The 27820-nt window shown below is 37.1% G+C and overlaps 1 protein-coding gene across 5 annotated transcripts in view; it reads right to left on the minus strand.

The window, feature by feature from the left end:
- Window positions 1–27820, minus strand: part of LOC103478352 (CUB and sushi domain-containing protein 3-like) — a 245173-nt gene that overhangs the window by 73699 nt on the left and 143654 nt on the right. For 4 of the 5 annotated variants that reach the window (XM_081597601.1, XM_017309426.2, XM_008432118.3 and 1 more), the window contains 10 exons: window positions 26302–26406; window positions 18253–18371; window positions 17015–17084; window positions 15381–15497; window positions 14246–14455; window positions 12933–13121; window positions 11815–11992; window positions 6791–6936; window positions 6206–6286; window positions 5254–5367 (listed from right to left, as the gene is read on the minus strand). In XM_081597601.1, the coding sequence (XP_081453727.1) occupies window positions 5254–5367; window positions 6206–6286; window positions 6791–6936; window positions 11815–11992; window positions 12933–13121; window positions 14246–14455; window positions 15381–15497; window positions 17015–17084; window positions 18253–18371; window positions 26302–26406 (1329 nt within the window). The remainder of the gene's footprint in view (window positions 1–5253; window positions 5368–6205; window positions 6287–6790; window positions 6937–11814; window positions 11993–12932; window positions 13122–14245; window positions 14456–15380; window positions 15498–17014; window positions 17085–18252; window positions 18372–26301; window positions 26407–27820) is intronic. The other variant, XM_008432116.3, reaches the window with a different exon arrangement.

Genomic DNA, 27820 nt, shown 5'->3' on the forward strand with positions numbered 1-27820 from the left:
AATTATTAGGGAAGAATAAATTACACATGGAAGTCATGAATCAATCACATTTTAGCAGAGTGATATTACACAAAAGGCTGAAGCCGATGCTGTCACTGGGCTCCTTTAAAATCAGTCTTTCAAATAATAAGAGTCAGCAGGTTAGACATTCACTTTTCATGGAAAATGGTGTGTGTGTGCATGCGTGCGTGTGTGTGTGTGTCCGTATTTCATTTCCTGGCGGCTGGCATGTGAGAAATAATGACAGTCCTGTTACTTTATTTTCTTGCTTTGTCTGGGCTAGAAGCTGGTCTTGAAGGCTGGTAGTGAAATAACATGGTGCATATAAAAGGTTAATGTGAACAACTACTCCAGATAAAAAGGTCAGGGGAGAAACGTGGGCATATATCAAAGAGAAGAAAAAGAAGAAAATATTGAAAACACTGTAACACAGAGAATGATCAAGCTGCGAAGTTATTGGGAAACTTTTAACGTTTGGCTCAAAAAGAATCTGGGGGTCATGACCTTACCCAGTAGGAGAAAGACTTGAAATCACACAACACAGTAATACAACAACACACTAATAGCCCTCTGCGGTCACTAGAGATTAAACAGTAACTGGTTTTATTGATTGCTGTGATAACATCTCTGTTTATTAAAATTACTTTTAAAATGATAGTAATATTAAGCCTCCAGGTAATAGCCACAATATTAAAAGCTTGGAGCACATCATATAACAGTAAGGTAGGAAATTCAATCATCACAAAATCCTGTGTGTTACATTTAGCTGTTTTTTGGACTTTATATGTGCAATTTATTTTAGGATGTCTTGTTTTTTTCAACAAATAGTAGAAAATAACATAAGTTGTTCACTAAAAATTACAGCTTAAATAATATTAAAAAATATTCTAAAAAAAGGTCATACATATCACATACATACAACTCATGAAAAAATAAAACTACGCTTTTATTGGCTCCATGCTATTAACTTTAAAATTTAACATCCAAAACAGCAAGATATAAAACAAAAACATTTTGTTTAACCTGTCATAACTGAGATGTTAACATAAAGAGCATCCATTTTTAAAAAATACATGCTGAGTTGCGATGAACAATTAGACTACAGATTAGCATTATATATATATATATATATATATATATATATATATATATATATACACTGTATATATACACTGTATATATACACTGTATATATATATATATACACTGTATATATATATATATATATATACTGTATATATAAAATAAAAAATACAGCAAATATAACTATTCATCCTGTGACACCAAAACTCATTTTGAAAAGTCAATGACTGGAAGTATGACTGGGATTGGAACCATGAATCCTCTCATGGCAGTTCAAGCACACCACACAGAGAGGCTGGTTGCCTACATGCCAGGGCCGATCTGCTCTACAAAAACGATATATTCGTATGGTGTACTAATTGCCGGATTGACTTTTAAATCAAGACTGGATCAAGCATCAAAGTAGGCACGCCACATTGATGTAATAGCCTGGGTTGGTTTGACCTTCAATCATTTGGATTGCTTGTATGTTTGTGTGTTTGTACAGGATTGCTACTCTGGCTGTCTGAACATTTCTATTTCTGCAGTTGATTCCAGGAAATGGTAAGCAAAACCAGCATTAATGTTTCAAAAATAATGACTCAGCGTAAATTACCTGGTGGGTTTTGTGTTGAGGCCTTTTTTATTTTCTTGACATAGAGGTTGTCTGCAGAAATAAATGTTTAACTAACCAAAAGACTGATGAATTTTAAGATATCTGTAATACTATTTTATTATAAAGGCCAAATGAATTTTGGTAATACTTTTGAAATAATATGTTTAAATACACACTATGCCTCGTATCATTGAACTTTATAAGATCTCTGACATTACTTTCATGGAGAGACAGAAAATGTTAATTGAAACCACCACAATATCAAATTACATAACTTGAAAACCAGAAACCACAGTTTGCATTTCATTTGCATAGATGTAAAAATTATAAATAATTTTATCGAAAGCTTTGTAAATTACATTTAGTGTTTCCTGCATGCTTACAACTTATTTTTAAAACCGCAAATTACACAGATAACCTCACAGTAGCCTTTCATACATGGAGACACAAATGTTACTATCTACAAAGCTGCAACCAGGCCCATTAAGGTGAGCGGCACTCATATTTATATTCTCCATTACTTGTTTAATAAACTAACGTTGCCAGGCAACACACACACCAAGGAATCCAGTGAGCCCTGTTGGGGCTTAAATTCTTTGAATTTAACTTTCGGTGCAGGGATTAAAAAATGAATCATGAGAGGCTTAAAATGTTTCAAACCCCCTCAATACTGCTACTTCAGAAGATAGGCCTATAAAGTACTGTAATATAGATGAGAAACTACCCTGAGAGCAGAAAAAAAAAACTTACAAGCTTTTGGTGGGGGGGCGTCTGGTTGCACATAGAGAGCACATAAAAGAGGACTGCTCACACACGGTTATAAGAAATGTTCCTATACCCATTTCATTCATCTCTGAAAAATACAGTCATTTAATTACAGGTAAACACCAAATATTCACCTCTTAACTCATTAAGTAAAGGATTTCCACAAAAACGTGTTTTCTAGCTGAATGCAAATTTAGGACACCCTGCCATGAACTCTATAATGCTAAACTGGTCTGGTCCTAAAGCAGAGAGGCTGTTCTTCAGAAGAGCCAGGAACACTGATCAGAGTTAGTGGAGGTAATTAAAGAATAAATATATTTACAGTCAGAGTTATAATGGAAAGGCTTAGACAAAGGCATTTTTTGTTATAAAATGGTCCAGTCAAAGTTCTCACTTAAATACATTTGACAATATGTGGCGAGACTTGGGAATGTATGCTAAAGGAAGACTAGGCACAGATTTTAGACTCTAGATGTGCGAAGTGGACATGCAGTGGTTGGAGATGCAACCAAAATGACTTGCAATTGTAATTCCAGTAAAAGGAAATTACATAGAGTATTGTCTCAAAAGTAAATATACAAATACACACATTTTTAATATTTGTTTTAAAAAAAAACTAAACTTTTTTACTCTCATATCACAGTTATATACTACTTTGTGTGTTGACGTGTTGATCTTTCACATAAAATCCTAACAAAATACAGTGAAGCCTGGGGTCTTATTGCGGTAGTATGTGAAAAAGTTTGAGGGGTGTGAATACATTTGAAAAGAACTGCATGTACAGTCATGACTATTACTAAAGCTGCTATATAACATTCTTCATACGCCTCCTTGTTGACAGAGCCTGAATAAATACTTCTGAAAAATGACGGACATTTAGGCATAAATTTGCACACTTATACAAGGACATTTTAGTGTTGTCTTTTAGGCATGAAATGACAACTAAAAATAAAAACGGAATCAAAACGCAAACGAGAATTTTGTTTCCTGGCCTGTTGGCAAGCAGGCGATGGATGAAAAGCCCTCGTTACAAGCATGCAGTAGCAGTCTCTTGCCTGTGAATAGCGGGTCAACTCAAATTAAGTCTAACTTTACATGTCCCAAGGAGAGCAATTAGTTTCATGCTGGAGGTGCACAAGGGCATAACATATTCAATGCAAGGAAATGTAATGAATTCTTAAGAGTAAAAATTAAGTGATCCATGAAAATGTCAAGCAACAAATTACCGACCCTAAAATTGTGCTAACTATGCCAACGTGATCCTCGAGGCCAGTTTTAGGAAAACTCGAACAAGATGATTGGCCTTCTGACATATAAACAGACAAGTCTACATCACTGACAGTGTTCAATTTAAATGCGTATTTCAGTACCTCTGCAGTTCAGGTTCTCAGTTTAGGGCATGATACTTTCTTTATAGGATATGTATGTTGTCACAACTTGTATGAGTTTTGCTGAGTTATTCATACCTGCCTTTTTGAACATTTTCTTAGAGAGAAGGAGATATCAAGAATTAGCAGCAGTTATGTGTAATTGGCAGGTTCATTTTAGCACTTACATTTGGGTGTGAGTAATTGTCAAAAGTACCACTATGTGAGGTTCAGCTAATAGGAGCCTGATGATTTTGGCAGAGTTCTGAGAAATGAGCTGGGAAAATTCACTTTCCTAGTATTCCCACTTGACTGCACCTCCTTCACATTTTCCTGCTGCTTTAGTTGCCAATATGAGATAAAACCATTTTTATACCCAACAAGAATTTAGCTACAGTTTCTTTTTTTCGATTTCTTGACTCTTAAAGGTAACTTGAAACATGTAGACAAGTCTTGTGTGGCATACTAAAATATTTCTTAGGATCTCTATTCCAAATATATTCTTAGCAAAATGAGTAATTATGCAACTAATTATGACTATTAATACTGATTCAGGATGGTTGTATACAAATACAAGACACTTTGTTTCTATATTTTTTAAATATTTTGTTACTTTGTATGATAAATCACATAGCATCAAAATAAAATGTTTTATTTTATGTAAAAAATATATATATTTATTGTAATTGTAATGTGAATGCCTTAGCAAGACACTGTTATCTTTTATTTTTCACAACATTCAATTTTTTTCCTCTTTGCACATCCTCTTACTAAATGTGAGTAAGATGTTAATATTATGGTAGATAAAAAAATACTTTTGATTCAGTGTTACTGTGTACAACTTTACTTGAGGTTCATGTATTAAAATAAACCCACTCAAATTCTGAATAAAATAATACAAAGAGAAGAAAATCAAAACACCACATAGATAGGAGTAAAAAGATTCAGAATCACCCAAGCTGCATCCTACGCTCTTTCATAAACATCAGATCTGGATACGTCAGCTGCATTTTTAAGATGCTCGGATTACAAGTTCAGTATTATGAGATTTCACAGATGAAAAAGACATCATAACGAAACCTGTTGATCTTTAATTGGTCTCAAACTGACACTCAGCAGCTACATTTGGATTCTTACAGAGGGCTGGGCCGGCTTCACTCCAAAAACCTGCAAATCCAGATCCCGATGAAGAACAGCGATGCCGTTTGCCGCCAGGATACTGCTGGAGGGCGGCCTGCTGGCTGTCTGTCTGTTAAATGATGCATCAACCGTGAGTGCTGCTGACTGCAACCAACCCTGGCAGAGTGGTGTCAAGTGCACTCAAAACAGTATGATTACACATACACATAAATAAAAAAGCACACCGGTGCAAACATAAAAACATTCAACACCTTCACAAAAACATATTAAGTCACCCATAAACATGCACTGCGCAAAACCAACCTTGACAGACTGGTGGCGGCCCGTCCATCTGCAGCCTCTCTCCAAGTCGGCAGGTCAGGATCTCGCTGCCCACCAAGGTGAAGCCCGGCTGGCAAGAGTACCGGATAATGTCTCCTGTGGGGTCGTTTACGCCGGCGATCGTGCAAATACAAATGCAAGAGGAAAAAACTGGACGTGAGAAAAAGATCCATCAATTCGTCGACCCACGCAGCCACAGACGTATGAAAGCGCACCGACACGCGCACTCGCACACAGGGATGTCGGTAGCTCTCCTCAGCAACAGCGCTGGAAACAGTAATCAACTGCACATTTCCTAATGAAGATTGACATCCTCTAGAACTTAAGGCACTTCATTAAATTACGCAGCCGCACACTTGCACACCAGCGCACGCTAAAAATGAAAACTACACACAAATTCAAAGGCTCAAAGTAAGTCAGCCACTGGCCACATGACTTCCACTTCACTTTACTAATTACTTCTGAGCACTGAAAACACAAACAGCTTATAAGTACATCTAATTAGCCCTGCCTTCAAACTAATATTTTAATGCATGAAGCATGAATAGATGGGAACACTTAAAAGGATGAGCAGAGTGAAGGAGACACACACACCCGAGATAGAAAAAGATGGTGGAGGCTACAATAAACACCTGCCTGGGTTCATTAATGTGGATAAATGCATTTGGTCTTCTACAAATGCAGAGCAGAAAATAAAAGTTTCAGATCATCAACAATGTTAAAAAAGACACCATAAAAAAAACATTTAAACTTCAAGAAAAAGTCAAAATTCTTCATCTAAATTATTTTTAGATGAAGAGGATTTCATATGCGTGTATGCCTGCTTGTTTTGTCCTGGGTCGGCTGCTAATGCAGATGCACCTTTGTCAAGTGAAAACTGATTCTATTACACATTGTCCCAGCCTGTAAACGAGCAAAATAAAATGAGACAAACCTATTTCAAACTCGTCATCATCGGTTAGGATAGTGGCGTTGGCGACGGGAGGGGGTGGCTGACAAGTTCTCAGCTGGTAAGCTGTTGGAGAGAGAACAAACAGTGAACTCTGCAACAAGAGTGTGTGCACTAAAAAACAAGAGGGAGACAGAAGCTTATAGAGAGACAGAGACAGCGTAAGCACATTTTCTATTCGGCCCCCACACATCTTTTCTCTTCCATTATACCGAAAGCTGATTAGATCATAAATTGCTGCCTATCACTGTTCATAATCATCAAAAACTATAACTAATTTAGTGGCGATGCGGTGCATTTTATTATTAATCAACTTCCCTTCAAAAGACGCTTTCATATTGCAGACAAAAACAGACATAAGGAGTCATCCATCATTTATCACCATACATAACTGGAAGAAATACAATAAAAAGAAGGACAAGGCCAAAAGAAAAAGGGAAATTAAGAAATTTTAAATATAAGAGAAGAATGAGCAATCAGCCTCTGCTCACTCCAATATGCAGAATATTAAGGATCAGATGAATAAACTCAAAGAAACGTGTTCTCTGCTGGTGTCAAAGGGAAAGTTACCATAATAATGAAGCTCGAAGAAGCCGCTGGTGCTGAAGTCGCTGTGAAACTTGATGAGGACCTGATTAGCTGTGGTGGACACGCCTTCCTGCAATGATGTGCCACTGAACTGGCCGATTTGAGGCGAAGTTTGGTCGGGTCCATCCCTGATATGGAGATACGGATAGGTTAGGAATGGAGGGCAAGAGCAGAGATGATTTCTGAATAAATAGTAGCTGGGATCAAAGAGCAGGTCTATTTATCCCCGAGCAGGCTTGTCAAATCAGCAGACTCCCAACAGTTTGAGAAAAAGTTTCACAAACAGAGTTTGCTATAGGTTGCTCATAGAGGGTAAAGCAATAAAATGCCCCCACACGCCTTTCAGCCATGACGTATACTGATGAAGGGAAAAAAAACTGAACTTTTTTTTTAAAATATTTTTTTAGAAAAATTAAATAAATATGGTATTGGGCACTAAAAAGTGGAAAGGTTTGATCATTCAAATAATTAAATCATTTTTACCGACTTATAATTGGATACGAGTAGAGCAATTTAAAATTGTCATCAAGAAGCTACCTAAAGAAAAAAAACACTTGTACTGCTGTCTACTGTTTCTAATGCAAGCCATGCCATTTGTGTCAAAATCAAATAATTTCTTTAATATTCTCTACCCAGTTTTACAGCAACTCCCTTCTCCACAAACGCACATAAACAGCAGTGCTTCACCTCTGCTCCTCATAAAATGGATTCATGGCTTTTTAAGATAGGAAAAAATATATTTGTTTGGTGCATCAATACTTGGATTTTTTTTATCCTTCATTGATTCACAATGTGTGGTAACTTCGATGATCATGGAAGCTTTCACTTGCACATAAACTAGACTTTCATAATAGCTCACACCAAAATTTCTAGCATAACTATAATGTATAAAACAAAATGTAAGGTCTACTAAAGCCACTGAAACAGTTAAACCATTGCATGACTGTGGGGTAAAAAAAAAAAAAAAAGAAGATTGACAGGCTGATTAATGCTCACAGGAATGTACTCTTGTGTGAAATTGTTTAAATATACAGAGCCTTGCAAAAAATGTTCATACCTGCTAGGCCTTTTCACACCATCACATGACAACCAAAAAGTTTAGTCCATTTCATCTACTTCATCATTTTGAAGTGGATGAAAATAACGCATGGTTTTCAATATTCTTTCACAGATAAAGTATAGCATGCACTTATATTCACTCCCTATGAGTCATTACTTACAGTATTTCTTTTATGATATCCCTACTCATCAGTGTATGAATGTGTGCATGAATGACTGAATGTGAAGCTCTTTCAGGTCCTCTGGACTTGATAAAGCGCCATTAATACGAGTACAGTCCATTTACCATTTACAATCAGTTCCATCCACCTGTCAGTTCAGGTGAATGTGGTTGCAGTCGAACCATACTTTCTATTTTAGATGATGGATTATAACATTTCTTTGAGATGTTTAAAACTTGACATTATTTTTTTAATAGAGCATATTTTATGCTCTATTAAGCTGCTTTAATCTTCTCCATATATTTATCACTGACCTGTGAAATGTTTTGCTTGGTCTTCACGACACTCTCAAACAACAGGACACTGCTTACTAAATAGATTACTTTAGAAGTCTATTGGTTAGACTATATTGTAAGGGGCTGAATAGATATTTACACTTTTTTTTAGGTCACACACAACCGTAACAAGATAGTGAAATTTGATGTTGTAACATGAAAAAACAAGGCAGTGTAGATGACGCTCCAAAATCTGCTTTAGGTCAAAATGATGTTTTGGGCCAAATGATAGCAAGTCCCAAAACACAACGTTGAAAATGAAGTCAGGTGTGATTGTCAAAATGTGAATTTTTAGAAACCGGCAGAGTTCACAGAAGCCAATTTTTTTGGCACTGAATTTAGAGTAAGGTGCTTCAGTACTCTATCTGGAAATAACTACTCAAGGAAACACAGACGTTTAATTAGGGTGTCTCTGGGGTTCTTTCCAAAGGGGCCACCTCAGGCAAGTCAGACTGAGAGGAAACCTTAGGTAAATCCCTAATTATGTATTCTGTTGGTAAACAGACCACAACATCACCCAGGTAGAGAGAAGTAATACAGAGACAAGTTTTACAAGGTCATACAAAAGTTTCTCTTTGAAAGAAACGACTAAGATCTGCTTCATAACTCCCCCAAAACTCCCTCCCAAAAAAAAAAAATAGAAGAATCAATCAATCTCCATTTGATTTTTACACTGTTAAAGAGTTTTGCTAATTAGCTGTACTGGCAAATATATGTGTGTCAAAGTTGCAACAAAGGTCCAAATTAACAACAAAACAATGTCCGCAATTCCGAATGAATAGCTGAATGAATGGGTGGATTGCTTTGGGGTAATAAGAGACCTTGCCATTAGCAGTGAAGCCATTTGTAAGGGATGCATTAGCTGCTGATTCCAAAACACAGAATCACCTCTGTTAATGAGATGAGGAGGAGTGGAGGGGTGGCATCTTTAACCCCCGTTAGGCAGTGAATTAAGAACAACTCAGAAGTGATTTCTTTATTTCACAACAGACATAGAAATTCAAATGGGAAGAAAATACTATTCTAAAAGCTCAGTAGGGAAAGAGATTTCATCACTGACTCTTTCGGAGGACTTTAGCCATCATCAGCAAAATAATGTACACAAAGTACTGTTCTTGTATGTATGTGTGCCTTTAATATCTTATGTACTTAAAAAAAAAGCTTATGTCAGTTTCATTTCAGAGTCATCAGCAAAATTGGAGGATGTAGTCGAGCAAGAAAATGAAATGTTGCCGTCAGGGGACAGATTATTTATGCAGCCTTTCATTTAAAACCAGTAGCACCAGTAGTTCTTCCCTTCATATAGTATGAATGGTGACCTCGGTGCTGTGAGGCATTTTTTTTATTCTTTATCACCTAGGGGGACAGCTCCATAACTGCCTGAGGCTTATGACTCATCAGACAGCCTACAAGGGAGGTAAGGGAAGAAGGGCAGAGCGAGTGGAAGGCAGCTGGTAAAGTGACAGAGGGAAGGTAGCACTGCTTACCACTGGACAGCTGTCTGTTATCAGCAGAAGTTTCTACAAACCAACAAACATCCCAAGAGGCTCCAACCAGAAGTTTTTGTGCTGATGCACATTTCTGTCTTTTAGAGCAACACTCACTGGGATGTCCACTGCCAAGCAGAAGTTTTGAGAGTTTGATGAGACAAGGGAACTCGGGTTCCCTTTGGTTTCTTTTGGTTAATCACATTCTCTGTGACAATATATTTTGCTCTTGGGGGGGGAGGAGGAACGAATTGAGGCCACCAATGTCAAGCAGGGTCAAAATCTTTGAATGGTTGTTGGCTCAATTAATCGCAGTGTCACAGCACAAGCTGTGAGCACAACATGTCCAAGTGGCCTCTGGCCTTAGCACTTTGTCAGCTGTTGGATCCCTTCTGTGCAACTTCAGTTTGCATCGCGACAGAGACATGAATTGCAAGCGAATGTCTAAGTTACGTTCCAGTTTCGTCTTAAAAACATAGGGGCTCTTCTGATTGTAATTTTATTTAAAGTAATGGTTAAAATAAAGTAAAAACATTTTAAATTTTATGGCATTTTAGATAGTTTATTGTTACCAATGTCATGGCTCAGCGTTTTCAAAAGGTTTGGTTTTAAAACTAAAACCATTACACAATACATGTTTTACTGAGATACGAGGGAAGGTAACTCATTAAGTGATATCAGTTTTCTCCAGCTGTGTGGACAACAGGATGATAAAGTAATTCTACTTCCCCATATGTTGTTATGCACTGCCAGTGCTGAACGTCAGTACAAAATATAACCATGGTGTGGAAATTAAGGGAGAGTCACTCATCCATCATGACACTTTGGACTTTGAGTTTTGCCAGTTTGATTTTCACTGTGTGTTTTGTGTTCTTACTAATTTCCATCTTCTAGCATTATTACAGTGTTTATTATAACGCATTTCATTAAAATAAAAATAACACGTCTGTGTTGTGTGGTTGACAGTTTAAACTTTAGAACCTGGTCATTGATAAAACTGTGAAATTGAAAAATGATAGTTTGCTTTCATAATGACTGCTTATACTACAACTATAGAACAACTTTGACATTGTTCAACTCTCTAAGACCAATAGCAATAAATTACTTATTTTTTTAAGTTTATTTGATATGAACAGACACACAAAAAATGACAATCTGAATTAAACCGTAGTGCCCTGTTTATTTCCTTTTAGTGCAAGAAGGTTTAAAAAAACACTATGATTTTTGTTTTACCTGCTGTCTGTGTGGAATGATGCATATATATTTTTGTATTGCCAACATCAGCCTTACTCATCGCGTTGACCGACACTCCTACATTCAATCACATTTCAGGAAATTGTACAAAATGCAGAGGAAGGTTAAAAGAGTTGTGTAAACGGATATTGCATATTTGTTTATATCGCAGACATATTCGTTCTTACCAATATGACCATTAAACATTAAACCAGACAAATATTAAAACATCAGAGAACACAAGTTCTCTATGGCTTCTGTACAAACGAAGGTTAAGGTCAAACAAATGTCAAAAGGGGAGTTGAAACAATTTTCACTGCAGATTATACAACCTAGTAGCACTGGCAGTGTGGCTTTAAAACAGTGATGTATGCAGAATCGGAACACGCTTCCAGAGGAAATGAAACTCCCCTTTTGACAGTGTTGACGCATACCTATCAACAAAACCATGAGTGATGGACTACATCTACAAATCTACAACATTCAGAACATGGCAAACCCAAGAAGTGAAAAATGAGCTCTCTCACCTTCAAGAGGACTCAATTTCAAAGAAATGTGGGAGATAAAAACTTTAACCAGCATTGTAAAATTTTTATTCAACTCCTAAACAGTGCTAGTGCATCGGAAAGACTTGCTGCCCTTAACAGTAAGGCTCACAGAAAACAAACATTTTGTGTGTGCCATAGCATGACAATGAATAAATTTAAACTAAAGGAGGAACTGGAACTCACCAAACTGTGATGTAGTCATAGATGGGCTCTGTGTTGATAACAGAGAAATTTATGTAGATTCCGTATCCTGGAGGGACTCTGACAGTCCACATGCAGTCCTGGAAGTGTGGGTACTCGGCAGGGTGTCCAGGGGAGTAAATCGTACCATTCAAAGATGTTATATTCCCACCACAGAGAGCTGCGGGGAAGGGAGGTAGATAAAGATGATCGATAAAAAAATAGAAAGTCACTCTTCTCCTTCAGTTGTAAAAACTGCTTTTATGTCTGTATTGTCCATAACTTGATAAAAACAAGCCATAATAACGTGGTTTGGTGTGTCACTGAGACAACAGAGAGGGAATGCCCCAATCGGATGCCACTGACAACTTGATAACCCCAAATAACTTTGAAAATAAAACCTTCTCTGACATGATCTAAACTAAAAAATACTGCCCAAAGAACTGAAAAAAATGCAGGGATATGAACGGAGCAAAGCAAAAGCTGCAGATCCTAAGATCTGAGATTGACTGATGTTCACCTGAACGGTTCCTCATTGCTTCACTTAACTGATGATAGGTATTTTGGCACCCCAGAGTGACATCTGAGTAGACTTTTTGAGATTTACAATGTACCCAGGCATTTTCAGCTTTTGTCGTAAAGGACAAATGCTCCACAAATCACTATAATGTGCTGTCGTTTATTTTTTAGCAAAGGGCTGGTATTTTTGGTGAGTCAGACGCTTTTATCTCCCAGAATAAAGAATATGACTACAAGCAGTCATAGGAACCCCTTATTTATTTTATTTTTGTTAAAGAATCACTTCAAGGATATTTCTGTTGTAGGTCTTTATGACAGAATGACACATGCTGCCATTTTAGTCCCTTTTTGAAGATGTTATATAATTTTATCAGATTATTTCATATTTAACCACAAAGTTTCAAGCTGCCAGGTTAAAGGTTACTCACAAAAAACAAATTTTTAATTCATAATAAAGCTGCATTAATTTGGAGATGATGCTTTCAGAGACTGATACAGTAAACCGAGAAGATGCAGTGCTACTTCTTTAAAGTTGTTTCTGTAGATGAAATTCACTAACAGCAAGACGCAAATGCAGCTTGAAAGACACAGCAGGGCCTCACCTTCACAGCGAGGTATGGGGTGATTCCAGTTTCTGCTGACTCCATGCAAACACGTGAGGGAGGCCTCTCCGATCAGAGTGTAACCTGGCAGACACTCAAAGGAAATGGTCATCCCCACACTGTAGTCCTGACCGATCACTATGCCATTGCGAAATGGACGTGGGTCGGGGCATCTCTGCAGCTCGTATGCTGTAGGTACAATTCCAAGAAGTTGTTAGTGGGCAAATTTTTATACATGGCATGACATGTGCAGTGAACTGCATAGCTCTTGAACTTTTATGCATTGCCACCGCAAACTCCAATGTATTTTAATTGTATTTTTGGGAGAAGTGCATAACTGTGCAGTGGATATATGTGCACAAAATAAATGCCATAATGTACCAAGCTTTAAACTCAAGTGGGTGCAGTTCAATCCATTATCAAAAATGGAAAAAGTATAACACGACCGCAAAACTACCAAAGCAGGGCTGTACACCTAAACGGACCGGCTAGGCAAGTGCATTAGTCAGAGAACCACCCAAAAGGCTTGAAAAATTTCAGAAGGAGCAGCAATTATTGGTGATCCACCCCATAAATTTAGCCTTTTTGGAAAAATGGTGAGTAGAAAATCATTGTGAAAGTCATAAGAATTTGTGTTTAACGTTTTCTACAACACAAGAAATGTAGTAGGGATATTAGAAAATGTGCTCTGGTCATCTAGCAAAATTAAACATTTTAGGCTGCCATACATCTAATATGGCATGTGTGGAGGAAAACTGCACACATTACACCATACCCACTGTGAATCACCATAATGTTGAATGCTGGTCTTGATAAGCACACCTGACTTTTTAGATTTTGATTTTAAATACATTTTAAATTACTATGCATTGCTTATGTGTTGGTGTGTTACATAAAATCCCCCCAAAATTTGAAAACTGAACTTCTAATGCAACAAATTGTTAGTACTTTTGCAAGGGACTATTCACAGTACAAGCACTTCTATTGTACTTTGTGAATTTCAAATACATGATTGAGCTGATTGTTTTAAAAACCTTAGTAAAACTTAAAGATACAAAGTAGAATATCATAAACAAAATTTTTTTCCATCAAAGATTTTCTTTGAAATAAGAATAATCGTTAGACATCTGAAAGTTTAAGTTTCAAGAACATAAACTTTATGGCTCATGGTGAATCAAAGTTCTCCATTTTTGTCACCCTTTTGTCATCCTGTCCTTTCAGGTCCATCTAAATGACAGCTTTTTACCCTTCTTCCACTTCACCTGCTGCTATTACAAAAACCAATTTCAACAAAACCAATCTTTGGTTCTTACCCTGGTAGACAATGTGGAAACCAGGCTTGTTCTGGGAATAGTCACTATGAAAGAAGAGTGTGGTCTCGTGCGTGGTGCTGAAGAGAGAATTGGGCACCGCAGGGCCACTGAATCGATCTATCACTGTTCCTGTCTCCAGAGTCCCACTGCGCACCTCCAAATAGTCATGAACAGGCTCTGTGGAGAAGTTCAGAAACTGCAGGTGGATACCTAAATTGCAAAAAAGAGGAAGTTAAAGTCAAAATGAAGGACTGTGGATTAACATCTGCAATAATCTTCTGACATATTAGTTCAGATTTCATGAGTAAATCTTGGAAATGCTTTGTGGCTGAACTTGGACAGTATGGAAAATTGGTTGCATGCAAATATCAGTGACACAGTGACTACATCACACCATTAGTAAGACAATTTCAAATGTTATCAGCTGATTTCTGTTCAGTAGAAGAACAATAAATGTCATCTCACAGCACTTCTGAAAGGTTTTCTCTCTCACTCTAATCTTTCAGACAAGGTAAAGTTTCAATTATGAAAAGCTTGTTCAATGGTAATTTCCTACCCTAATCCACACATCAATGCTTTTCTTTGAGACTCTGACCAGGCATTAAGGGTTTGTTATATTCCATCCATTCATCAAATCTGTCATATCACAATCAAACCTGACAATAGAACCTGACTGTTACAAGAATCTAAAAAAAAAGTAACCTTCAGCAGCAAGAGTGGTGAGCAACTTGCTACAGAAAATCCCAATTTTGACAATAAAAAAGTTGAGCAGCTAGTAAGAAATCTAAAATAGCTTTTTAAGTATTGGATTAATAAGCAGGAGTTGCTGAGAATACAACAAAAAAATTACAAAGACATATTCATTTAAATTTTTAGGTTATGTAGCCACATATGTATTTATTCTGTCTGTAAATGAGCTAAAGTTTGAATGTTACTTCCACAGTTTAGCACAATCATCATGAGTTGTCCTGTTTACTTGGTTTTAGCACAATAAAAAAGGGAAAAGACAAGAGAGAAGCACAAACAAAACAAAGAAAATAAGCACAAACAACATAAGGACTAGCACAAAAAAAAGACGACAGAAGAGGAGGTAGAGGAAGGAAAACAAGAGGGGGATAGTGGGCGGGTTACAGACCAAAGCCAATGGGGAGTTGAACTCTCCAGGTGCAGTCCAGGCTGCTCTGGTAATTCCCTGGAAAGCCTGGACTGAGAATGACGCCGCTGAAGTCTGTCATGGAGCCTCCGCACTGGGCTGAGGGAGACCAACCGAAGAGAAAGAACGTGTCACTTTTCCTCAGAGCGGCTCAAAGGGAAAACAAAGAAAAACAACGACTAGGGAGCATATCGCCTTAATGTTTGGGTGTGTGTAAATTCCTTTTTACGCATTACTACTCAGGACTTGTACAAAAAAGGGATGTGGGTGGGCCAGCTGTGTAAAACCAAAAAAAAAAAGGTTTTGTGTTAATTGTGCATTTCTTCTACTGGGGCTATGTCTCTTCTAGACTGAATATCAGTTGCTCCATAAGGCCGTTCATGCAAACATGCTTGGGCCCTGTCCTTCTTTGATGGGGTTTTAAATCGTAATAAATGAATTTAACAATATTCCACACACCAACACTGTTTTGCTCAGGAGTGAATGTGATTACTCTATGCTCTCTCCGGGCTCTTTTGACTGCGTTGGAGAACACTTTAGCTTGCTGTGAAGGTTACAGTCATCTCTCTCTCTCTCTCTCTCTCTCTCTCTCTCTCTCTCTCTCTCTCTCTCTCTTTCTCTCTCTCTCTCTCTCTCTCAAGCCTTACACAAACAGCAAGGTGAGTATAATTTTATTAGCTGCCTGCTAAATCATTTTCCTGTATTGCTGATGTTTTTAAAGGATTTAAGAGCCAAGGCAAGAGGAGCAAAAAACTAATATAGTGGGGGGAAAAAAGTGTTCTGGTAGTGGGGGCATCCTGCTTGACCTACTTGTGTTTTGTGAAATGGAAGTAAAGGCAAAAGGAGAGGAGAGGCACTTTTAAGGATGCTGTACTGTTTGTGCAGGGGCACGCAAACGCTTTGATGTGGGCTCATAAGCAACAAAATGAATACTGATCCCGGGGTGCTTGAGTGAGTTTATGTGCATTAAACAACAAAGGAGTTAAACCAACAAGTGAACGTGTGCAGCTAGGAACATGGCTGTCAACAGCAAAGCTGGGATTTATGACTTTGCTTAACTCTGAAGACTGGAGGCAGAGAATATTTACACGAGGAACGCAGTGTACGCGCTGGCACTGTAGTTAGTCGCTAGTTTCAGCCATTGGTAGAGTACATGTACGATGGTGGGCAGAAACACTGGGGTGTTAAAAGAGAATATGCAGCGCTGCCTTGGTAATCTTTAAACTCTATCATGGTGGCAGCCGACATCAAAGGAAGTGTCAGGGCGACAACAGAGTCTCAACGGGGAGATCAGAATTCAAGCAAAGTCCTATTGATTCTCAACTCAAGTGGAAAGCAGAGCATCTACCCTCTAAATCAACAGCACACAAACATCATCCCTAACAATGAAACTGCTGCATGGTTTTATACAGAAAAAGCCCACCTTTTTTTTTAGGACATTGATTTACTGTTTCGTTGTGTATGGCGGGAGGGGTGAGTTAAGTGTTAACGAGCCAACAAGAAACAATGAGTGGAAAAATATGAAAAAAACAAGTCAGGGTATGTTTGATGCGGTAAACCCACATTAGAACTTCATTAAAATCCTGTGCATATTAATATATAGAAGGAAACATTACCTATACACAGAGGTACGGGGTAATTCCATCTCCTGACGGGGCCAGGCATGCAGGTAATGTATGCATTACCCTGTTCAAAGAAAAAAAAAAAAAACATTTAGAAACTACTTTAAAAAATGTGCAGTAATACAAAAAAGGACACAGCAGAAAGTCCTAAGATTTAGAATTGGTCAACTTAAATCACTGTATTTCAGTTTTTCCATGAGCTGCGGCAGGCATGTTTGTATTTGTTTGCTTTAGCATGACATTTATTAACAATATCAGATATCATTGCTGTAATACACAAGTAGATTTCCATAGTATTGGTGCCAAAGTGTTATAAATATACCTTATTCAAGTTTTGATGCTGGTGCCACAGTTTCTTTGTAAAGATAGCCGCAAAAATTCCATTGAGATTAAGATATTTATGCCATGTCAAATGGCATAAATGGATAGTTGTTCACTAAAATATAAGAGGCAGCTTTACCTGTGAAAGAATGGTGAAATAGCCCATCCTAATAGAAAAGAGGTAACCTACTCAAGTTAGTGTTCAGCAGTGATATTTTCTTGTTTTAAATACATTTACATGGTACATTTTCTAGAGAAAGAAAATGTGTTCTTACATTAAATAATAACACCAATATTATACCTGAAGGCTTTTTTCCCTAAAGTATAGATGCATTCTTTTAAAACAACACAACTCATCTCAAAAGATTCAGCTATTGTAGTGCTCCATTTTCAAGAATGTCCTCAAGTCTATTTCTAGTTCAGACACTCAGCCTGAAGATGTGTGTAAGAAGTTGCTGGCTGGTCCAGAGAGAATGTGAAATAAGGTGAATGACCGAGCCAGGAAGAGAAAAATTAGTGTGGGATTAGTAAGGCGACTGCTCTCACAATCCATTGCCTGTGGCCTTGGACAGTTCCACAGCTCAAAACGTTTTGACTATAATGTGTCTACTAAAAAAGGATGGGAAAAGGCTAAGGCCGCTTTGTATCATGCACACATTCACACATTAAACTGGGACATTCTGGCAGGAAAACATGAAAGCAAAGTAGAGCATTAGAAATAAGGTTGCATGTATACGGCAAATTAAAGGATAGTTACTTGTGTATTCACATTTCTAAACAAACATGGATGTTTTCCGGAGCACTGCCTTAAGTGACTCATCTTTGGGGGCTCTTTTTTAAAATTGCTACTTTATATAATCCATCCACCATGTATCAAAGAAACAACAATCTGAATGAATGATTTCACCTACCTGCAAAGAAAAGCCTTGGTCACACTGGAAGGAGACCATGTCGCCCACAGTGTAGCGATCCCCCACTTTTTGGCCGTTATTGGGAGGCACCGGCTCTGGGCACGAATCCAAACCTATTGCTTATGACAGAGTCACAACACACAAGTGTGGACAGCGATCATTCTTCTGCATCACATACGACAACACAAATTAAACAGAAAGTTGATCAGCTTTGTCCATTGTAAATGTCACCGAAATATTTAGGGTGTAACTAATCTGTTTCCATCCATGGAGACAACAGGGTTCATTAGAATCAAATGTACTTATAATTGAGCAACAATTAAGCATCGTTTCTTTATCCTTCTCATTACAGCAGTGGTACCACTTAGAAAGCAGGGAATAGCATAAAGCCATTCTTTGTGCATGTAATCACAAAGTCTAGCCAACTGTGATCTGAGCAATCAGAGCGAAATTACAAAGAGATCTCTGAAGTAATGCTTGACAGAAGCATTAAGCTGGATTTGAACAAAAATGATTACAGTGTCACTTCCCAGGTACAGAAATGACTTATTAAGTGTTCTTTTGGCTTAAAAGCAATGGTTATGATTTAGGTCACATAAGTGTGGGACGTTTTAGGTAAATTAAACCTACATTTGCTGTTACACAGACAGAGAAGCAGAAACACAGATTTGTATTCAACCTTTTTAAAGTTGCTACCTTATAATGCTTCAGATGAGATTACTTTTTAGCATTTTCATTATTCCTATATTGGTAATTCTATTTCCATTTGAATGACTCATGTTCCATTAAAATAGGCTCACAGTAGAAATACACAAAGAAGTGACCAAAATAGGAAGGAAAGGGATCTTTTCCTGTCATAGAATGAACTATACATAAGAGCTGGCAACAAAAACACTCTCTGGTACAGTAGTTGTGACTAAGTAAAGAACATCAACTATGAGGATTGTTTACTATAAAAACATGTCAAATATTCTAAAAGAGATCAAAATGCTTAACATTTTTACACAAAGTTGCTCTACTTTAATTTATTTTTAAAGTGTGGAAGTCTAGATATTATGGAATATGTAGGATTAAGACATTTTGGAGTTAAAAGTAACGGTCTACATTCTGCAGGTAATTCACAGACAGGTTGCTTCAGCAATAGTAATCACTCGAGCCTCTAAGTTAAAACAACAAAAACAGTTGAAAATTGTAACTTTTATAATTTTATGTTTGTTAATAAAACAAACATAATTTCTATAGCATTCAGTTTAATTGCAGCGCTATTGAATATACTCATCTCTTTTATGCACACAGTGAGGTACCGCCTCTGGCTCAAATATATAGGAAACAGTGATGGATTATGACAGAAATGCTCATACAAAGACATCTGAATCATTGGAATAATTTATTGAGTGGTTTAATAATCCAACAATTGTAAATCATGGCTTTTCTCATCTCAAATATTAACTTGGACATAGCTGCTATTGATTTTGATTGGTTGCACTAGAAAAAAAAAAAAAATCTTGTGATATAGTGCACTTCGGCATTTTGATATATAAAAAAGAAAACAAAAGCAAAACCAGAGCTTAAAATCCATCTTGTACAGCCATAAATCAGGTACAATTTATTTTTATTTGGTTTAGTCTAATAGATAATAATGTCCCATAAACTGTATGATTTGCAAAGAAAAAGTTCTGCAACCAAAACATTGTTGTGACTGTCAACATTTTATTACTAATACATACATGTTTTCAATTTATTCCGAAAGTAAAAGAAAACATGATGACAAATGAAAACTGGACTAAATTTTGTTAGCAACACAGGAACAACATTGTTCTATTGTTCTGTTTGCAGGTACAAGCAAGAGATGTTACATACCATTGAAGGGCATTAAAATGCACATGATTGTACACTCTCATTCAAACCCACTCAGAGTGTCAACAAGTCCAAACAAGTAGGTGGATGGATGTCTGTAAACACGGGAGCAAATATAGCCCTACAATATTCAGAACAGAAAGGTAACCCATCAGAGCGGAAAATAGCTCAAGTGATGACTCCACTCAACACCTAGGGGAAGTTAGAATATTTGTGTGGGAGGTGATGGTAACCTAAAGGGGCATAGAGCATTGAGGTCCATGAAAGAATCCCCATGCAATAATTCAGTAAAAGAAGAGCCGCTGCAAATGAGCAATGTGGATTCTTTCAACTTAGGACTCACATAAGACTATTACACATTATCAAGGAGATTTGGTTTTTCAAGTCACAAAACTGTGAAATTGCTGTCATAGTATGAGGCAGAAAAGAAGCAAGTGTAACATCAAAGTACAAAGCTGCTATAAATTAAACAGTTCAATGTAATTATCATATGTCCACACTGCACAGAACAGACAGTGGTTCGTTTTGCACTGTACTGTAAAAGAGGAAAACTGGTTCACAAAGCAGCGCATTATGTTTTACTCCAACAGCACAGGCAATGGTGAAATGTGTTTGCAAGATAAGGCTGGGATTTTCTTTCTGCGCTTTAAATAATGAAACACTGAACCTAAATGTGTTCCGTTTATTAGAAATCAACTAAGGAATCCTGTAAGACCTACTCACATTGTCTGGAGGCTTTTAACAAAACCCCGGCTGCAGTAAAGCACTTCCCTTTCAGCACTCATTTACGTAATTTGGCATTTAACTGCAGGAGCACCGTTTAAAACGCTGTTTAAGTTAGGAACAAGTGTCCACCAACATATGGCAAAAGTTCCAATGAAACTGGGTGCATCCTTTGGCAAATACCTTTACATTGTTGCAGGAACAGACTCCCTGCTGTCAGAAAGTTGACGTGTCCCTGCATGAGCTGCCCTGTTTGGACCGAGTCCCGTCCTTGTTAAACACAATTGGTATTTAAACAGGAAGGCTTGCCAACTGTATTTAGCTAATTAATTCTGAACCATGTGTGTCACAAAAACTACAGCCGTGCCAAAGGAGAATGCGCCATAAAAAACGAGTTTATTCGTTTTTGTTTTCACTTGGTTCTTGTTCTTGCTTTCACAAATTTATTAAGCCTACATAAATCTGACACTTACATTAACCGTTTAAAATGCATTGTACCAGGGAAGATAATAAGAACAGTTTAGCATTGAAAATAAGAAGCTGGAGGCGGTTTGCAAAAAAAAAAAGAGGAAAAAAATAATAATCAAACCTAAGAAGATCTACCAGGTACACGAAAAAGCAAAGACTTTGCAAACATAGCTTTTTACGCACAGGAAAGAAAATTAATTCTTGTGCATAAGCAAATGTTATGACAGACTGAATTTTCATAAAATGGAGGCAAATATAACTCAAGTTAAATATATTTAAAATACAATTTGAGCTGCTATTAAACACAAGAGGTTAGATAACGCAGCTTACCAGGCAAGTTTCTTTCTCAACAGCGTCAAAATTCAATAAAATTTGAATTGGAGTAACAATGCTAATGTTGTCATCTTTTAATAATTCACTATTCTCAAATATATCTACCTTTATAATTAGAGGAGTACTGATATAGTACATATGGTCATAATATAGCACAAATTGGAAAAAAACAAAAATTTCTCTATAATTGTCATGTAATCATAGGATTTTTAAATAAAAATTTTATGTATTAATGATCTAGTGATATAAAGCATCACTTTCTTCAACACTTAGTCACATGAGCGTCTTTTATTGATCCTCCATTATTCAAGGGGATTGATACCTTCTGTCTATTTAATTACTGATTAATTCTAGTTATTGATTTTATTTCTTAGGTTCTACAGTCAGCTTTCATTGGCATGATGACAGACAAGCCATTATAGTTTAAAACATTGGTTTTAATTTAGTTTTAGAAAAAAAAAAGAATATCTTAGTAAAGAAGGCATAAAGAAGTCCTGAGCATGTTTAATAATGATCATAGTACTATTGATAATATCTATCATAAGATAGTTATCTATAGATAAGATAAGTTAGGAAATTGGAGAGATCTTTTGGGATGAATCAGAAACTTAGCATGTTCAAAATTTCAATAGGGAGTTATAGTGGTTTAATATTGAGGTGGCAGCCTATGATGATCCCAAGTGCGTCATGAAGAAGCCTGGAATAACTAACTCTGCAAAGTAGGGCTCCAAGGCAAGAGAGAAGCATGGACACCATCAAATGGCATGTAGACTCAGCTTTAATAGCTTCTGGGAGTGAAGGGGGTTGGGAGTTTTTCCAAGTTGTTTTTGCAAATGCTAAATGTATTTGTCATGTTGTAGAAAACAAAAAAAGCCCTGGCGTCATATTTAGAAATAAGGAAGGGAGAGGATGAGGAGGAAAGGAAGTGGGTAGCGGCTCATAAGGTTTATGATATACTTTTATAATTGTCACAACACAGTTTATTAAAAACACTTTCAGAGCTGCAGAGCCTCAGGATACAATTATTGTGCAAGATGACTTGGAAGCACTCCATAAAAAAAACAAACAAACAAAAAAAATCACCCTGACCTGCATCCTGTCCCTCTGATAAGATGATGGGAATACTGATGGTGATTCCTCCTACATACATTCAATCCTTCTTCTTGAGATCGAGTCAGACAGACTTTCCATTTATACGGGAGAGCATCCCATATTCTAAAACTATAAATCATACCAGGATGATACCTATGAAATATGAATAAAATGTCCTAGAAAGGAGCAGATGCATTTCTTTCTGATCACAAAGAGCTAAGATTGCCTTGAAACTGAAGTGTGATTTTTTAAATTTTATTTTTGTTTATTTATTTTTGGTATTACAAATTTGCTTTTGATTCAGCAATATTCAGACAGTCATGGAGGTCCTGGAGACCGTCGGGTGGTCTAATCTGTTGTGAAGGGGGCCTTAGGAATGGTGGTTTCAACACTCTACATCTAAGATGTGGTAATGGGCAATTGACATGGTTTCTGTGACTGGCCTCAATGGAATTCAGCAATTACACAAAGGGGATTTTTTATTTTTATTTTTTTAAACAGATGGTCTTCTAGTTGGGTCTGAGCCATTTCATGTAGTCATTTTCTTGCTTAAGTATTTGGAGCATTATAATGTTTCAAAGTAGGGTATGTAAAAACCTTTTAACCCAGACAGTGATAAGATAATGTAGAAGGAAAACACTAAGTAAATATCAGAGTTAGGTGTTGTTGGAATTTGGAACGGTTCTGTTGGTCAAATACATATTTGTGACATGTGTCAATTATTACAATTGTAAAATTGTTTATGTGCTATTGAGTGTTACTGCTTCTATTGGCCATAAGCCAGTGGATAGCACCATCTGACTGCTTCATACCACACTGCTTTGGTTTGTTGTCAATCCTTAGAAATGTCAAGATTTCTGCAACAATGACCTTTATAGAACAAACCAATGTGAAAACAAGCCATAATGTGCAGCAACATATTTCACCAAAGCACAGCGAATCAGTTTCAGTATCTTAAAATGCCCAATAACAAACACCACAGTGTTTTGATCGTCTGTCAGAGAACTGTAACTGAGTCATGATTCCAGGGGCAGGAGGAAATCTAAAACAGAATTTCTAAAAAGGTAAAGAATCAAGCTGATGCAATGGTCCCATCACAGTCCAAACCATAACGTGATTAAAACGCTGTGGTGGGGCCTGACAGCTCAGTGCAGATGAATGTCAGTGAGCTTCAAAGAGCTTAATAAATGTTGAATAGAGGTTTAGGTCAGAATTTCTCCACATGACTGCAAGAGAAAGACAAGGTCATATGGCTGACAATCACTGAAAGCTACAGCAGCTAAAAGTGTACAAAAGTGACTCCAAACTTTTGTGTATTTGGATGTAAATATTGTATAATGAAATGTTTATAACAAAAGGTCATTTTTACTTTACATTAGTGCATGGTTACATACAATGACACTTGTTTAGAGGGGGAAAAACATAGTATGTATGTACCACACAGTGCTTCTTTATCTTTCCAATAATGCAGATGCATCTAAAATATTGACAATCGTGTCTGACTCATTGGAATCATGTTAAATATGCTGCTGTCTTTAAATAATGTATTTAATACATTTCACAAACATAAATTACAAGTCTATTTTTAGTTCTGCTTAAAGATGCAGTTGCCAAATGACTAATTCTAAAACATCAATCCCAACAGACTATTTCTGTGGGCAACTCAATTAAAGAAGTTGTTTTTCTTTTATTTAAAAGTCCCTTCCAAACGACAAAGCCCGTTTTCTTTTTCTTATTTCTCATGTGATTTAGTGAGACAATATTATTGTTTAGTTCATGTCAGATCAGTGATCCAGAACCCTGATCCTCAAGGTAAATTATACATCATGTTTTAGATGTCGTCATTAGAAGGACCTGCTGATGGTTTAGTGAAATCACTTGGATCACGTGTCCTGGAGCAGAGATGCAACTAAAACATGCAGGAGAGTATGCCCTCTGGGACACGGTTGTCATTTTAGTAATTAAGATTATAACAGCATGGAAACCTCTCTAATTATGTCTTCTTTTGATATTCTAGGCTTTTTCAATAAACCCCAGCTATCTTACTTTATAAACTATCTTCCCCTGTGCTTCCTCAGGGCATCAACTCACAGTCACAAAAGATCCAAAAACTAAAGGCCTTTTTTAAGTGATAAATGTAGCCATTGATGGTAAAATTTATGGCACTGGGCTCAGTCCAAAAGTCCAAAAGATTCATTTTTTATTCTCTGGGATATATTTTCTCTCTAATACAAATTAAGCATTGACAGACACAAATATCATTTTGGACTCACATTTATGCCTCTGTTTAATTAACACAAATTAACACTGAGTTGAAGAAATATTTATGGACACAAAGTGACTTTCTAAGAGGCTCAAGTTATCTGAAAACATGCACCTGAACAAGCACAGTGAAGAGAAAAAGAGGAGATACCAATTTTCATGTCAGCATGAAAATTAATTCAAATTTCACAATAAAAATAAATTCAAGGACCTTGCACATATGTTGCAGCAACTTTAAAGGTAAAATCACACAAAGAAAGCTCACGGAGAAACATGTCACTGAAATGATTCTCAGTCACCGATGTTGTGAGGAAGAGGGAGAAGAGGTAGACACCCGCTGCCAAATATCCCCATGCAATACCAAAGATGAACAGATTGGCATATGCTGGTGATGAAGTCATTCTTAACAGTGGTGTGTCGCTGAGGGACTTTTCTCACCGACAATAAGGGCAGATTCAGTGATGATGTGTCATCACACCAGCAGTAAATTTGTGAAATCTGTTAAGCTGAACTGAGATCAGCTGTTGTGTGAGCAGGTGTGTTAGGAGGAAAGTCCCATTATGTCATTCCGGTACTCGTTATTTCAATACCACAAACTTCTGTCTTTTTTTTTTTTTTAGTTGGGTATGATTTTTGAACTGCTGTTCATTTACATCACTGCTAGTAGCTGACTTTTACGTCACTATGGCATATTTTAAAAGTACCTTGTTAAAAAAAATCTCATAGGACCATAAATTGCAGAAGCAGATAAAGAAAAACACTGATTTAAAATTCATCTGAGGAATACACAAGAGAAAGAAAAGCACTTAGTATGTCAACAACAGTGGACTGTTTTATTAAGAATCACCCTTATTCTCATTTGCACAAATTTTTGACTTGAGGGGATGCAGTAAATGAGTCACTCCACAGGGACCAGCCACACTCTTTAAATGTTAGTACACAATGCTCCTTTTGGAAAAAAAAAGCCTCTGAGTGAATACCCCACTGAGAGATGAGCAAATTCAGGTCGTAAATGAAAAGGGATGTGAGTCCAGTAACTTGAGGCTATGCACGAATTTGAAAGCAAAAGCACTGGAGAATGCCAGGCTGGAATAGAAAAAAACGCAGACACAAAGACTGGAAATTAAACGATACAGAGGGTAAAAAATATACTCTCCGTTCTATTTCCTAGCTCATAATTTTTCTATCAACGACTCACTGTGCCATCTAGACCAGCAGCATCACTTTTGTGTTTTAGCCCTGAGCAGCAGCTGCAACGTACAGCAGGGGAACAAAGACAAAGTGACAAACAAGCAGACATGTCATCTCTCATACCTGTGTATTCCAAGTGGAAACCAGCAGCAGATACACTGATGTCAGACTGGAAGGTCAAGTACAGGTTGTTGGAGGTACTGTTCAGCAGTTGGGGGATTGTTGTGCCTGTATTATAAAATAAGAGGACGTATTTACACTCAATCAAAAGCAAAAAAGGGTTTTACACAGTATTATTAGCACAATTTCAGAGTCAGAACAGCAAACAAAAAGTTTATGCTTAGGACTTCCAATGCAGAATGTAACTTCACTACATCTGCATGGAAGGGAGGCCATGCTGGATCCTCAGGGCTGTGCGGTGATTTATGACTTTACCAGGCAGGTTACATAATATCAAATTGCAAATGGGTCACAAGACACACGTTTTAACATTTCAATGTCTTTCACCTTTTGTACAAGATCATAGTTAAAGATTCGTAAAGTTTTGATGAAGTATCACCATAAATGCACCACCCATTCTACTGTTCAGCTGGACTCCAATAATCTAAGTGTTTTGTTCAATCATTCCTCACCCATTTCACAAATTATTTACCGTTAAAAGTGCCGCAACTAAATGTAGTGTGACTTTTAAATAACATTCTAATGGATTTTAGACGTCATGCTTCAGAAGCAAAAACATCTAAATTTTTCTTCTTTGTATATTTTAGTGATATAATAAAATGAATTCATGTCATTTTTGTTCAAAGTTACCATTTTAAAAGAATCCAACACCTTCCTGTCTCTCGTAAGGATCACATTTCCTTCCAACTCATTTGAGGACACCTCGTTTTGACTGTAAAACATTTTAAATGAAATCCTGAAACCCCAAAATGGCAAACCGTTTTCAATTACGACAGACAATTACGGACATTTGGCATCACTGATCTCAGGGACATCTTTTTCGCTTTCAGCTGCACGTCTGTAACTTTGCCAGCAGATTTTGACATCCAGCGTAATGACAATAATGCTCATTGGTTTAGGCCAGGCTAAAACTGATTCCTGGCAATCTATAATGCTTTAACCTTTTCACTCTGCACATCTGCTCTGCCTTGCTGTAGCTGTACAAGAGAGCTATTTTACTATTCAAAGAGCTTTGTTCTACATGAAATATTCACCTCTTGAAAATTTTGACAGCTCATCTCTTAAAATGGATATTGCAGCAGAAGTCATTATGCTGCACCAGTCCCTCCTATAGTATGATTTAGCATCTAAAATGATGGGATAGCCTGCTTCTTGTTGGTTACCATGTGGCAAGTGCACAATTTTCATCAACGCGTGCCCAGTGGCAATGCTACATTTGTAAAATTCCTGACTGAACTGGGGCTTGTATAATGAAAATATCTGCTGCAAAGACAGACTTGTGGGAGAGAGAAGAGATTTTTTTTTTCCTCTCTCTCTCTTGACTTCTTGGATTTTTCGACAGCCTTCTCAAAGGACATGCCAAATGTCATCAGCCCCATCACCACATCTGTCTGCTGCTAGAGTTTTGTGACATCTGATTGAAATTCAAGTGGGAACTGACAACTAAAATTTAGCTATATCA

This window comes from Poecilia reticulata, chromosome 16 (assembly GCF_904066995.2).
Source record: "Poecilia reticulata chromosome 16, P_reticulata-male-v2, whole genome shotgun sequence".
In the NCBI taxonomy this organism is placed as follows: Eukaryota; Metazoa; Chordata; class Actinopteri; order Cyprinodontiformes; family Poeciliidae; genus Poecilia; species Poecilia reticulata.